General features: G+C 43.8%; 2 protein-coding genes across 4 annotated transcripts in view; one reads left to right on the forward strand and one right to left on the reverse strand.

Moving 5' to 3' along the window:
- The window catches only part of TTC1 (tetratricopeptide repeat domain 1), a 46,500-nt gene extending 42,271 nt beyond the window's left edge, over positions 1-4,229 (forward strand). For all 3 annotated transcript variants that reach the window (XM_034779857.1, XM_034779855.1, XM_034779856.1), the window contains exon 8: positions 3,578-4,229. In XM_034779857.1, the coding sequence (XP_034635748.1) occupies positions 3,578-3,714 (137 nt within the window). In that variant the 3' untranslated portion in view covers positions 3,715-4,229. The remainder of the gene's footprint in view (positions 1-3,577) is intronic.
- Positions 4,230-4,245: 16 nt separating this feature from the next.
- PWWP2A (PWWP domain containing 2A) overlaps positions 4,246-15,432 on the reverse strand; it is a 55,788-nt gene continuing 44,601 nt past the window's right edge. The window contains exon 5 of the transcript XR_004646903.1: positions 4,246-4,327. The gene's annotated coding sequence lies outside the window, so the exon portion shown is untranslated. The remainder of the gene's footprint in view (positions 4,328-15,432) is intronic.

The following is a 15,432-nucleotide window of genomic DNA, read 5'->3' on the forward strand; positions in this document are numbered from 1 at the left end:
AGCACATCCCTCGCCCACGCCGCATCCTGCCGCCCCCATTGGCCCGGGACGGCGAACCGCGGCGAGTGGGGGCCGCGATCGGCCGAACCTGCCGCATCAGCAGGTAAATAAACTGGCCCGGCCCGCCAGGGTGCTTACCCTGGCGAGCCGCGTGCCGAACGTTGCCGACCCCTGGTGTAGCATAAGAACAGCTTGTTTCAGGCTAGCTTGCACATCCTTGATGCAAGGGATATATTTAAGTATGTTTAAGAAATGCCCCACCACCCCACGCACTCACTTGTGTGATGAGGAAGTTAAGGTTGCAGGTTCGTATTTGTGGAGTGTGTGTGTTACCTTCCAAGAATGGGAGGTAAAGTTAGAACCTAGGAAATTCAAAGATAAAGTAACATTTCTCAGACAAGGCAATGTTCACTATCATGGGCTCCTTTAATATGATGGTTTGACAAATGCTAAATGCATTAGGTGCCAAACTCTGCATTCTGTGAAGTTATTGCGTCACTGTAACAATCAGGCTCAATAGTAAAGCCCTAACTATTGGTCAAAGTCTTGCACGTTGTTGTGAGGAACTTTTAAGTGGCAAAGATGAGGGTTACACTGCTTGGGAAAAGTAGGGAGTTGGCGCAGAAGACTTCTTTCCAGGACATGTTAAAAAGCAGAGGCTTGTTCCCCTTTCTGTAACAGAAGAGAAGAAGCCAAATATGGTGTCCATGGTAGTCTAGTATCAGACTCCAAGATCCCATACTTGGCCATATCTTGAATGCTTTTAAACTTCCATGCATAGTAATGAACCATATTCTCTATGAGTGAAGAAGAACCTGAATAGCATAGAACAGAACGTTTCTTATGACTGGTATTAGCTGAAAAAAAATGGAGTCTGAATCCGTACCCTTCTTGGCAAGTAGTGGTGTGGGCAGTATTTGTAAGTTTCTTAAATACAGGATCATGAATAAAAATAGTAGTAGTGGTTCTTTTCCCAACTCCTTTGTTCCACCACTTACTATTTTTCCTGAAATAATTTCCATTGTCTGTTTGGAAAGCTGTGCTGATAATGATTAGATGTAGTGATAGAAAACCCTTCTGAAGAGGGTAAATAGCCTGTTACTCCAAACCCAGTGCTGGCTTCAAACTTAACTTGTTTGCTATCTGGGGAGCAGTCTACATTTATCATTCAGCATAGACTTTCCCCTCTTATCTCCTTCAAAGCCAGCCAGCTTTCTACATCAACTGTCTGGCTTACTGCTGATCCTGCAGCTGTCTAAGCGTCATTCCAGTGGCTCTGACTGGTGTTACTAGGCCAGTATTGGGTATTGTTCCCTTTTGTCTGTTTAATTTCATCCTTTTTGACTGATTTTACCTGTTGTCCATAAAGAAAACTTTCAGGAGATACTATCAAGCCCTTAAACATATTCACCATCTTTCTGAGGTGCCAATTATACTAATAGTTTCAGGAATCTGAAATCAAACCATATTAATTCTTGAAAAATTAGTACTAAATCAATAGGAGAAACCCCTAGTTTGTATTAACTTTGGTACCAAATAGAATACCTGTCACACTACTGTTATACTACTGCAGTTACAGTAGCTGGTGATGTTAGTTTTGTCTGTTCGTTTGTTTTTAAAGTTGGCTACAGAGGGCCTTATTTTCAACAGTGGGAATGCAATTATGTGTTCTTACTTACGTGCCCAAATACCAGGCTTTTACAGTCTAAATGATCAGTAAGCGGTTATACACTGAAACTTAAATTCTCAGTCTGCACGTGCAAATGCATTTGTATGTACAGACCAGGTTCCCTTGTCTTCGTTCGTTCATTACACATGGCTATACTTATCTAGAACATGTACATTTTTATCATAGTTCACAAATAAGGAGTAAATATGAGTTTGAAGTCTATGGCTGTTCCTTTTGAAAATCTGAGGATCCTTATTAAGTCTTCTGAGCTTTATTACGCCTTCCGTTGTCCTATTGGCCTCTGATTTTGGCCATTTTCTTTGTTAGAATAGGACTGGATTGAACTCTCTTCAAAATCATGTAATGCTGCTCCTTAATTGGCCAGAGGGATAATTTAACTATAGTAACACTGTGTAACATAATCCAGTCAAGGGAATTACACTGTTTGCCAGCTAATGAGAGAACTGTCAAAACCTGTTTTTGAGAAGCGTATATTTACACAGTTTTACTGATTTATGTGCACTCTGGGGTTAGTTAGAAAGTTAAATGAATGTTTATGTAGCCTATTTCTAAACTGAAGATGTTTCAATTGACAGCCAGGTGGGAACTGAGAATTTTCAGAATGATCAGAAATGGAACAACAAATGGTGCAGTTATCAGAGTTAAATCCACATAGAAGTGCTGGGGAGAGAGCAGTGCTTCGCCGTTGCTGTCTTAGGGCATGGCTACACTTGCAGATGTAAAGTGCTGGGAGTTAAACCGGCCTTTGGAGACTGCAGCAGGGAAAACGCTGCTGTGTGTTTACATTGTCAGCTGCAAGCGCACTGGCGTGGCCACATTAGCAGCTCTTGCAACGCCACAATGAGCAGTGCATTGTGGTAGCTATCCCAGTGTGTAAGTGGCTGCAATGTGCTTTTCAATTGGGGGGCGGGGAGTGGAGTGTGACAGGGAGTGTGTTGTATGTATGTGGGGGGAGAGACAGTGTGTTTTGGGGGGCTGTGTGTGTGTCAGTATGCTGTCTAGTAAGTTCAGACAGCAGCAGACCCCTCCCCCTCACACACACCCACACACCCACAACAGCAGCATTCCACAGTAATGGTTTGCTTTGTCCTGGAGCAGATAAGTATGCTGGCTGTCAGAAACGGAGCTTTGAAAGGGGATATCTGCATGCCTGCAGCCGATTTCAAAACAATAAGAAGAGTGGCCACTGGAATCAGGGGATTATGGGATCTTTCCGATCACAGCACAGTAATGCAACACCTCGTCCACACTGACGCCCGGGTGTTTCAGCCGGGGCACAGCAAGCTTTATGCTTCTTGTGGAGGTGGATTACCAGGAGCGCTCCAGCTGCAGAGTCCAGGTGCTCTACATGCCTTGCCAGTGTGGACACATCGGGGAGTTAGGGCGCCCGGGGCTGCTTTAATGCGCTCTAACTTGCAAGTGTAGCCAAGCCCTAAAGTAATGTCTTGCCTTGATGATTGGTAAGGGAAAACAGAGCCACTTCTAGGCAGCCAGTTAAAATATAATCCCCATGTCTCCAGCGTCTGAGAATCAGGCTCTTGGGGACACAATATGCAATTGGCTTGCTGGTCTGTTTTTAGTTCCTAGTGGACAAGTGACTACATCTCAATAATTGGAAAATATATTGGTCTCAAAGGCTAAGGATTGAATGGGCTGTGGAGATTTCTACTGCATCTGTCTCAGACAGTATAACCAGCCTCTGGAGCTATGGATAATTCAATACAGATGCTCCCCGACTTACGCAAGCGTTCTGTTTTTTTTTCCCTGTAAGCTCAGATTTGTGTACATCGGGTTTATGTAACTCGGGGAGCGTCTGTATCTTTCAACCCACCTATACACTCAAGCTGGAGTTATATGTTTAATATTTTTTTAAATTTTGCATTTCAGGTAAGCTGAAAGATCTTGGGAACTTGGTTCTTCGACCCTTTGGCCTGTCGACAGAAAATTTCCAGGTCAAACAGGATTCCTCAACTGGCTCATACTCCATCAACTTTGTTCAAAATCCAAACAATAACAACAGATAGCATGAGCTAGGCCTGCTCCTATTAAAAAGCTGGCTTTCAAGCTTTGTGACACCATGCTTGCGACTACCAATAAAAGGGTTCAGCAATCATTTAACATGTAAAATCACTTTATTCAAATGAAAATAGACTTGAGGGTATACATTTCCACTTTGGTGAGATGTTTAAAATGTGGATAAAAAAACAAGTCATTTGATTTCCCTTTTGCAGTGACAGCTTTATGCCCAGAGTAGGTTTTTTTCCAAGTGCATTATTTGTCTTCCCTCATAAGGAAGTTGGTTACCCTGGCCCATTCACTCTCGGCAACATCAGTCTAGCAAGCAATTCAGTTGGATCAAAATGCTCACATGCCTGTAACCTAAATTACAGGTGTGTCTAATGGGTGTCTTGTGGTGTTAGTAAATCTATCAGAAGTGCGTCTTGCCACTCAGCCAGTGAGTGTGACAGGCAGTGGCCGTGGAAGCAAGCTGACCTCTGTGGTATAATTTATCTTCATTGTAATAAAGGCTTGATGTTTCTGTTGGGCTGATTTGTGATTTTTGTCCTGTATTTTGGCCTCTCACCAGAGGTAACCTTCGAATGATGGTATTTTTAAATGAATATAAACATAAGTAACCTACAAACAAGAAAGCAAATTTGCAAGAGACTGGTTTAAAAAAAAATGCAAGGCTTTTAATCTTAACATTGTCTTATTATAGAGTTTATATCATTATTTTTTTCTTGGACACCCTGGCACCAGAGGTTTACTACTTGACTTTATCTTGATACCCTTGGGAGACTAGTTGGAAGCTACTTGCAAACCGTCTTAATATTTTTGGTATGTTAACTTTTACTATGAGGTAAGTAAAATTCACCTGCCTGGTTCAGTACCTGTTGTGGGTTTCACAAAGTAGCTTTCTGGTGCTAGGATAATGAGATGCAATTATCCTTGATGTTAAAGTAGGGTTACCAGATAGCAACTGTGAAAAATGGGACAGGGGTGGGAAGTAATAGGCGCCTATATAAGAAAAAGTCCCAAAAAACAGGACTGTCCCTTTAAAAACGGGACATCTGGTCACCTTATGTTAAAGTGATTGCAAAAAGGTCCTCAAGCTGTACTGGAGTCTCTGAATCTAGGAAAGGTTTAAAATCTCTCTGCAGACATACTATTCAAATATTGTGGGGTTTGAATTGGGATAGGGTTGTGGTATTTTTGCTAGCTTGTAGCTAAGCATGTTTTTTTTCTGTATTGACCCAGTTTTATAATAGTAAGGCCAAAACCTGGATGGAGCTTTTAAATTACCATTCATTTGAAAATATCACTTATTTAAAATATTAAATTAAAACTGAGCGATAGCTATTTACTTATTTTCAGTTCTCTCCTTTAACTTATTCCTGAAACTTGTTAGCTGCGTGCACTTGACATCAGCTTCCTGTCACCATAGATTACTTTAGTGCTCGCATATCTTGAGCCCCATTTCCAGTGACATGCTGGAAGGGGGCAGTCCCTCAAGCTATTTCCTAGCTTTTATTGTTGGGTTTTTAAGTGCTGCTGATTTACTTGTGTTTGGGAAGATTTGCATTTTGCTTAGCTATTTATTAAAGTTGTCCTGCTGCCATGCTAGGTTCATGGGCTAGTTTTGACTCTGGCTACCTGGTACATGCTGTCCATATAGCATCTGTTGCGAACTACCTCACATCCACAGTGAATGTGTATGAAGTCCATGGGGACCAAGCTGTCAATGGAAAAGGCCCTGGTTCACGTTGAGGCCTGTGCAGACTTTAAGTTCTTGTGCATAATTAAAATGTCACTTAACTAAACAACAGAAAACAGTCGCTAGGATTTCCATGTGTTTAGATATTAGTCATGAATTGCGCTAGTGGAATGGGGGTTTATTTCTCACAGAAGGCCCAGTCCTCTGCCCAGTCTCTGTTAGGTGCAGCAGAGGTGGAGGAGCTCTGAAGGGGCTGGTTGATCCTGGTGTAATTGAGAGCAGCCATAGGGCTGCTTTTAACTATAACTTGCCTGCAACCGCCCCAGAGAGCTTTTGCCAGGGTTTGAGGGGGATGTCAGAACCTGTTAGGCTGGTTTTGTCATCTGGAGATTCCGCCTAAAACAGGGGATTCCTTTGCTAGTTGTGTAAACAAGATTGACAGCCTCTTTGCACTAGCAGAGTAATGCAAAGAGGATGTGATGGGGTTGAGGTTTGCACCTCGAGGCTTCAGTCTGCTACCACTTTAGAAGGAAAAATAACAAACCTTTTGTAAATATAAAGTAGACTTTTAAACTGGAGCATCCCAAACTGATTCTGGGCATTTGAAATTTTACTTTTTTCTTGACTGGCTGATTAATCAACAAATAACACACTGGTGCTCACAAATGTACATCAGATGTGTAAAGGCATAGTCAGTGATTTAACAGCCTGATGCCTTGTCTTACAAACTATTTAAGGGGTAGATTTCTTTCTGCATTATATTCCTGCTTCAGATTTTTAAAGGGTGGCGAATATTTTACATGCATGAGGGGAAATTATTTACCTTACAGAACAAAGATAAAAAACAAAACTTGAATGACCACCTGATGCTACTAGTTTTGTTTTTTTGCAAGTGCACAGTCACCATGAACTCGTGGAACATGGAATAAGATTTTAAAATGTAAGTTGCAGTATGTAGGTATTTAAATAACTTCCACAAAGGACTGTAAATGTGAAGCATGAAAGAATGAAATCAGGTTTGTTGGACAAGACCTATTTTCCATAAAACCATATTGACTGGCATTAATTATATTCTTGTCCTTTAATGCTATATTGATGGAATCCCCTATCAGCTTTTCCATTATTTTAGCCTGACATCAATCCCAGACAACTGGCCTATACTTACTGGGGTCATCCCATTTGTTCTTTCTGAATATTGGCACAACATTAGCGCTCTTCCAATCTTCTGAAATGTTGCTGGTATGCCAAGATCTATTAAAAATTTACATCTGCGGGCCAGAAATCTCCTCAGCCAACTCTTTTAAGACTCCTGCTTGCAAGTTATCAGGCCTGCTGATTTTTAAAATGTTTAGCCCTAGTAGATGATGTTTTTATCCACCTGAGTACCAATGGACTGGAAAGTACTTCATCATCCTTATGGGATATAAAAACATCATCCTACTTCTTTCTAAATACAGAACAGAAATTTATTGAACACTTCTGCCTTTTTAATTTTAACATCTCTTGCTATACCTGGGCCTCTACCATTTATAGGATTTCTTTTGTCCCTAACATACTTCTTGTCCTTAACCCTGGATTTTTTTCCCAGAGGTCTTTAGCTTCACACCTTATCAATTTTCTATATTTCACAACTTCTCATTTATATTTCTATCTATTCTCCCCCTTGCTTTCATTTCTTATGTATTGCTTTTTTTATTTCTAATTGCTGCTGTTACCACTGGAGCAGGATGGGCTTTTAGCCAAAGTTACCCTCTTTCTTGATTGTGAAATTATGGCTTTTTGGTCATCTAATAAAGAATTTCAATCTTTTAAAGAACTCCCAATTTTCAATCACATCTTTCTGTTTCAGTTTATTCTTTCCAATCAATTTTGTTCATAATTTTCCTCAGTTTTGAAAAAATTTCCCTTTTGAAGCAGTGGGTGGGACTGGCTGCTGGTTGCTGATACTGAACATAATGAGAATCATTGGTGCTTAGATGCATTAATCACTGGACTGGAAGTTGGTGGCTGCCCATTTTCTATCATAACGAGGTCTAAAATAGTTACCTAGTGTTTCACTCAGGTGCAATATTTTGTGTTAGAAAATTATTTAAAGTGTTAAGAAGTTAGACATTTTACTACTGCACGACACCTGCATGACACCTCCCACATGCATCTGCCAAAATTGAAGTTCCCCCACAACACAATTTTTCTCCCTACCTGTTAGCCAAATGTTTCAATAGTAATTCATCCTGGTCTCTGGTTTGATTCTATGGTCTGTAACAGGCGACAGCCACTACTTCTTCCTGATCTTTGTAGTCATATGTTGCTACACCTACAATCAAGATGCTGGGGCTCAAGTTATTGATAACTAAATAAAACTACTAACTGTATTAATTTAGTGCCACCCTCCCCTTCTAACCTAGAACAAGCTCTATAACTAGTGATTTTAATATTCCAGTCATGTGACTTGTCCATCCAGATTTGAGTGATGCCAATTATATTAACTTTCTTCTCATCAGTGAGAATTTCCATTTCCTCTTGCTTGTTACCAGGCTCTTAGCATAGGTATATAAGAAACTAAAAAATGTTGGTCACTTCACATTCTTTGCCATGTCAGTGGAGTTTGTTTACAATATGCTGAGTTTGAGCTGAATTTGTTGTTTTAGCTCCCTTCCCTTGTAGAGCTAGTTAATGGCCACCTGGCTGCTCCAGCTAGTCTCCAACTGAGATGATTAACTCCCCTTCGCCCATCTCTGAGATGCAAGCCATCCCATTCATACACCCTCTCCTCCCACTGGAATGTGTCCCAATGTTCCTCAAAACCTTCAGCTTCACACCAGTTGCAGAGTCAGTGGTTCCCCTCCAGTATTTTCTGCCTTTCATGCATAGGCCAGAAGAATCTCCAAGATCACTTGGACTTTCCTCCTTTTAAGCTCTCTTTCAAGACAACTTCAGTAATCTATCATTTGTGTAGTTCTATATGATGATGCGTCATTAGTTCTAATGTGTATCATCATTAGTGGAGACTTGCCAGATGAGTGCATGATCCTGCCCAATCTTGCAGTTACATCTCTAATTTTTGCTCCGGGAAGACAGCACACCATTCCCAAGTCTCCCAGTCTGTGTGGGGCTGGTGACTGATACTGTACTGAAAGGCACATGGGGCTTTCTAAATTAATGTAATAGTTAATCTTTGGAGGGGCTTTAAGCTGTACGTGAGTTCTTTGAGAAATACTCTGTAATCCCATTTAACCATGGGAAAAGGCACCATTTGACGAGCCTTCTGTACACTCTGGAGACAACTGTGCAAACAGCTTTATCGCAGGCTGTACAACACTTTATCAAAATGTGTTCATTCCAATTTAAAGAGCACTCTCCATTGTAGCTTAATGTAGAAAACCAGAGGGACTCTCAATGCCTTCAACAGTTCCCTCTCCTAAACCCTCATCCTGTAGTTCCAGGTTGTGCAGCCCAAGGTGGGAGAGAATTCCAACATAATAAGCTGTATCTCCCAGCCAACCCCGGCACAAAACAATTGTCTATTTATCATGCTGAGATTAACAGTCTGACTGCTTGCTCACTTTGCCTCCTTCAGGCTGCAAGCATGGGGGCCTTGCTCAGTCCTCTTCTCCAGTTCTAACCTAGCTGGTTCCTTCATGCCTCCCAGAGTCTTGACAAAGGAAGAGAGAGAGGATGCATTTACCTGGGTCCTTCTCACTTATGAACAGTTCTAGTAAACAAGAGAACAGTGATGCTGCCCGCCTCTCTTCCATTCCATAGTCTTACCTCCTTTTTCTCCCCTGATGGAGTGGGACTGCCCTATTCAAACTCCTCCTGACTTGCTGAGGCTCTAGTGCAGGCCTGCACAACTCGTAAAGCGGCGAGGGCCATATTACTCCAAAGAAAACAACTGAGGGCTGAAATCCCCCAAGTGCCGCCAACCCCCCCCCCCAGCGCCACCCAGCCCCCCCGAAACACAACACCCCACCCCGCAGCACCACCCACCCCACGGAAACAACCTCCCCAGTGCCGCCGAACCCCCCACCCCCCGCACGCCATCTGCTCCACGGAATTAAACCCTCTTCCCCAGCGCCGCCCCACCGAAACAGCAGTATTGAACCTCGGTAATATGTTATAGCGGCCCCTAAGATAGTATAATTAAGGTAAAAGAAAAATGTCTTTTTGCTAGAAATAGAATAAGATCTTCCCCCCCACTTTGTAATCGATTGCCCTGTTGAATGAATGAAGTGTGAATGAGGAAGGTGTGGAAGGCAGGCACCTCTGGACAGCTGCAACGCTTGGAGAGGGTAGGGCCAGCTCTAGGATTTTTGGCTGCCTCCCCTTTCTTTTTCGTGCCCCCGGCCCCACCCCAACTCCACCCCTTCCGAACCCCTTCCCCAAATCCCCAGCACCACCTCCTCCCCTGGTGTGCCACATTTCTTGCCCCCATTGCTTCCTACGGGCCCCCCATGACGTCCCGCCCTAGCTCACCTCCACTCCACCTGCTCCCCCGGGCATGCCGCCGCTCCGCTTCTCCCCCATCCCTCTCAGGCGAGGGAGGGTGGAGAAGTGGAGCAGCAGCGCGTTCAGGGGAGCAGGCGGAGCAGAGGTGAGCTAGGGTGGGGGGGCGCAGGAAGTAATGGGGGGGTTAGAGGAACCGCTCCCCACTCCAGCTCACCTCCGCTCCACCACCACCACCGCCGCCTCCCCTGAGCGCCCGCCGCTCAGCTTCTCCTCCCTCCCAGCCTTGCTGCGTGAAAGAGCGGTTGTGCAGGCCTGCTCTAGTGCAAGATGAGGTGCATTTACAGGCTGCAGACAGTGTGACTGCCCCAGCTCTCTGAGCGCTGCAGTATTCCCCCTCTCACACAAAAGGTAAGTGCTGAGCCCTGGTATGTAGGCCCTGTATTTTTACACCAACACTCCCATCTGACTGCCCTAATGCAGGGCACCCCTTAGTGTTTCAAAGCCCAGCCTGTGAAACAGCTTTCCACCAACCTCCCTCTCCCTTGCCCTTTTTACCCTACTACCCACTGCCCCTTCATGTGAGCAAACTGCACACACTAGAGCAGTGGTTCTCAACTTAATATGTGGCCCACAATGTGTTACCTGGGCCACAGGTTGAGAACCACAGCAGGCCCCCAACCCCATACCTCCATGCATATCTGCCTGTTAAGTGACAAGTCTGCCATTAAGGTACGTGAAAGGTTCTGTCTCTTGCTGGATAGCTCTCCCCACATTGACTTGTGCAGCTGGTGTGCGGGTGTTCTGCTCCCCCTCCACCTATTGATGGTCTACCTCCAGCCCTCCTGCTGTTGGGGCTGGCAAGTAACAGGTGCTAGGCATGCTCAGAGCACAACTCTGGAAATGGGCTCACCCACCTCAGATGGTGAGATTGTCAAACTAAGTGAGGGGGAACGCCTGGCTGCTGCGGTGCCTCGGAGGGTTTGAGGCGCTGAGCAGTTTGTTAGCCGTGAGCTTGGCCTCCACACTTAACCAGAATTGCAAATACCAACGCATGGGGAGATTGGTGCCAACCAAGTTAGACAGCAGTTGAGCAGCATCTTTGAAAATGTCAGCTCCTAGGGCTTAGGTGCCCAATGCCAGGCAAGGGTTCATGGCTGAGGTTCTTAAGTGGAGGGAGGTGCCTGCCTCTGACCTGTCAGCCAGGTGCACCAGGTTAGCTGTTTAGGTGCCCACACCCCTCTCCTCTTGCTGTGGCATTTCATTCCTGGCTAGTTTAGGCTGCTGCCCCACCATCTGAAAATCCCCTTTTTAGGTGCTTAATTATCCCCATACGTTGTATGGGGAGCCTGGTCATTTAGCTTGGGGCTGAAAATTCCCCTGAGTGGCAGACAACCTAACCAGTTATATGTTGCAACAGTGAGTGGCGCAACACCTCACTACCTTTAATGATCTGGGCCTATGAGATTAAGGGTCTCCTCTCATAGGGTAGTAAATTGGGAATAACTATTGCCATCAGACTTACACCAGTTCCTCACTGGTTGAGGTGAGCTCTGGGTCCAAAGCATTCTGCCCAGACTGCATGGGACTATCAGACAGAATAGAACTTCAATGAGGCTTTTCTAATTAGCTCTAACATAAAAATACAGGAAGGAAAAACTGCTAGGGTACACGTTCCCAAGCTTTTAATTAGCTACGCCAGTCTTAAGAGATTGTTCTGATAACTGAGTCTGATTGCTGGCTTTTGCAGCTGAGAACCAATTTCATTAAAGTGCTAACTTTTGAACAGTAGGTGAAATTAGCACAGGTTTATTTAATGTGCAGCATTAATACATGGGTCATTCAATTGCTTTGCATCTGTTTTGGAATAAGCCCAACATTGACTTCCTTGTTCATGTTTAATTATTTTTTATGTGTGCAGCCCTCTACTCCAAAGGGTGTAATTGCTAGGGAGTATCTTTTCCAGCTCCTCCTATGACTAGTTGTGGGTTTGTCAAGGAAACAGCTTCTTGAGACACCATAAATTGTCAGGTTCTAGGCTTGTGGGGCTTTAAGCCATCAGAGTCATTACAGCCTATCTTGACAAAGCAAAACCTGTGTATTAAACATTTAAAATAGCTGAAAACTATTAACCTTTCACTTCTACTAGTGTGTGTTTGGCGGGTAATCTTTCCACCTATACCTGTGACCATTTTCAATGGAGACTCAACATTGGAAATCCATACTTCAGTTTTCTTTCTCTCTAACTGTTGGCCCCTTGAGAGAGAATTTAAAAAGCACATACTCGTTTAACTGAACATGTGGCTTGGGGGCTTGAAATGGGTTTACCTTTTTTAGCTCCACTAAGACTATTAATCCAGTCTGTTCCTGGGCAGGACTAGAAAACCAGCTTTCATTTTGTACTACTTGCTGTCTGCATCATGGTGAGTCCTTCAGCCCTTTTTTAGGTGACTGGATTGACTAACAGTCCCATATAAACGTGATTCCCAAACTACAGCAGACTAAGAATGTGACTCATTAGCAGCCAGCTGCAGTGCAAGAAGCCTTTTCAGATCCCCAGCATTAACCATGGTGGTTGATCGGATATAAATATTTACACATTGTTCAAGGACTTTTTTCTAAGCAGCAGCTTCTGGTATTAGAATGTAAAATGCCATGTGTCCTTTAGCTAGAGCCTTGGATGTAGGGAAGATGTGTTACATCCTGCTGTAGCTCTAGTAGTATAACACAGTAGCTTCAGACTGACTCATCCATCAACTGCCAGGGGCCTGTGGACTGATGGCTGTTTTGGGGTTAGCTGCTAGAAAAGCTTTCTGAATGTACAGCATCTAGGCCTATTTCATTCCCAGACTTCTGCTGACCGATACCCAGTATCAAAATGTCCACCAAAAGCAGAGAGAGAGAGAGTGAGAGTGTGTGTGTGTGTGTGTGTATACACACGCACATGGAGGGAGGGTGGGGATGGGGAGGTTTGCATTCTATTTATCTAAATGCTTTCTCAGTGTAGCTTTTTCCAGTGCATCATCTTTTAGACCTAGGGCACGGGTTACAAATGTCCAAACAGCTTCATTTCAGTGTGGGGATTTTAGATTCTGGCATTTCTCTCAGCATGGGTTCAGTTAGCTGTAGAAGAGAGGTTGCAAGTTCACAGTGACCGCTATACATAATACAAATGTATACTTTTATCCCAAAACACTTAATACAACCAGCATCCGTTTCCCTCTCCCACTGCAGCTCACAGATCAGAACTTGCCCCGATGTGAGTACGATTGTGCTCCCTGGGGTAGTATTGCAGGCACTGAGCCAAGACACTGCTGGTAATGGATGGTTTCTGATGTGATCTGACATTTCCAGTAAAACTGCATCATTTTGAGATCAAAGCATGGCACAGTGGCCCAAAATATGGTGCCTTTAGTCTGTACCATTTCTCTTTCCTATGTGAGCCCATGAGTAACAATATGAGCAGTGTCGGTATTGCTGATGTCTTGCAGTCACCTTAATTCTGTGTGGATTCTTCCTATTACACAATGGATTCCACACAGTCCCTGCTTGTTTCCCTGCTCATTACTTGGGGCCCAGAGCCCTGGCATTTACCAAAAAGTGATCACATCTGCAGCTAGGTATCAGTACTTACTTAGACAGCTGCATTTTGAAAATCAAGTTCCTGAACCCTCAGCTGGAGTCAGAGGCCTTAGCTGAAGGGTAGAATTTCAGAACTGCCACCATTAATCCTTGGCTTTGAAAACTCATCCTAATTTCCGAATCACCAAAACCTAAAAAGCATATATGGTCCCTGTTACAAATTCAAATTCTTCCCTTTGCAAATTCCACTGCCTGTGTTTCAAGATCGTCTTTGCCTATGCTGCAGCCTCACAGCCTAAGAGCACTGAAACACCAGGGCATGGGATAGAGGCACACAGAAACTGGGCTACAGACAGCACTTAAAGTATTATAGCTGCCAGTGCGCTGTCTAAAAGAGGAAATTAGTTTGTTCCTTTTTCTTGTGACATACAGCATGCTGTATCTCTACGTCCACTTCCTTTCAAGAGTCATTATTACACAGTCTTCCTGCATGAAGAGATAAGTGAGAAGGTGACTGACAAGTCCATTTGAAAACAACTTTAGGGAGGATAAGCAAGCAAGGAAAAAAAAAAAAAGAGGGAGTGGCAGTTAATATGAAAGTTCATGTTGGCCTGTTGATATTCCAACAGCTGCTTGCAGGGCTGCTAACACTGCTATGTAATTCTGTTGACATTCTCAGTTTCCTTGCGCACACACACACTTAGCATTTGTCAGTGTGTGTATTTCTCTGCCACCCGACTGAGGATGAAGAGAGAAAAGATGGTTTCTGGAAAAAATGGCCCAAATTCTCCTCTGCATTAGGACTGCTCTATGCAAAGCAGCCCTAAAGCTGCCATAACCAACGATGGGCTATTCACCTCAATCAGGGGAAAACACGGTCCTCCAAAAGTAAAGAACAGGCATAATAGCTACTATCCCCTACAGCTGGAGAGGAGGGCATGGCTGAGGAAAAGGGGGCATAGAAATGGCTTTAATGTATCTCAGCAATCACCAGGCTGACCACTCCATCAGGTCACCAGGAGCCAGACTGTTCACCTATGCTGGGAAACTAACTAGTGTTGGTATGTCTGCACTTGGATATAGGGATGCAATTCCCAGGTTGAGAAGACAAACTTCCACTAGTTCTGATCAAGATAGTACGCTAAAAAATATAGTGTAGCTGTGGTGGTTGGAGGGGCTAGGTGCCTTGACTCTGTACCCATCCAAGACACTGGGCACACATGCAGACAGGTAGCCCCTCCTACTGCTGGCACCACTGGAACTAACCCAGCCCAAGATCACAGAGCACAAAGGTAATGTAAAGCCACCTTTGTACCTCCTCCCTCTCCTGTGAGTTTCTTGGTGGCATCTGAGGGTATAGATGAAGATTTCTAGAATGCAATTCTGGTACTGCAGTGTTCACTAGATGATCTCTAATTTGGGTGTATGGGGGTTATCCAATATTCCCTTGACTTTTGCCATAGTCCCTCTCTTTCTATAACTCCTCCTGCATGACTAAAGGCTGGCCTTGATGGAATCCATTTCCCTCATAGGAAATTGTACCCCTTTATACCTGCTTCCCACTATTTAGCTGGCAAGTGCTTATAAAATCTTCCTGGATCATGAAGTTCATTAAGGAGCTGTGACACATGCTTAATGAGGGAAGAGTAGTATCACCATGTTGATGCTTCCAGGGAATAATAAACAGGATTCTACATGACATCACCATTGGTAGGGATGGTGTTACTTTTATACCTTCATTATAGTGCTACCGTAGTGAGGATTAATCAGTATATCTGTAGAACCCTGTGAAATATAGTTCATTACTCTCATGGGTTCCACAGCCATGTAGCATAAGCAAATGACTCCCACAGTGAGGAGCTATAGAGCCAATGTCATGAAGTCATTAGTGACCAATTACATTTTAGCATGATTTCCTCTTTCCACCTATAAGCCTAATGAGAGAAAACCACAACAGGAGAGACTGCTGCAAGAATGAATGACTAATAGAAGAAGGAAGTTC

This window comes from Trachemys scripta, chromosome 8 (genome assembly GCF_013100865.1).
Source record: "Trachemys scripta elegans isolate TJP31775 chromosome 8, CAS_Tse_1.0, whole genome shotgun sequence".
NCBI lineage: Eukaryota > Metazoa > Chordata > Testudines > Emydidae > Trachemys > Trachemys scripta.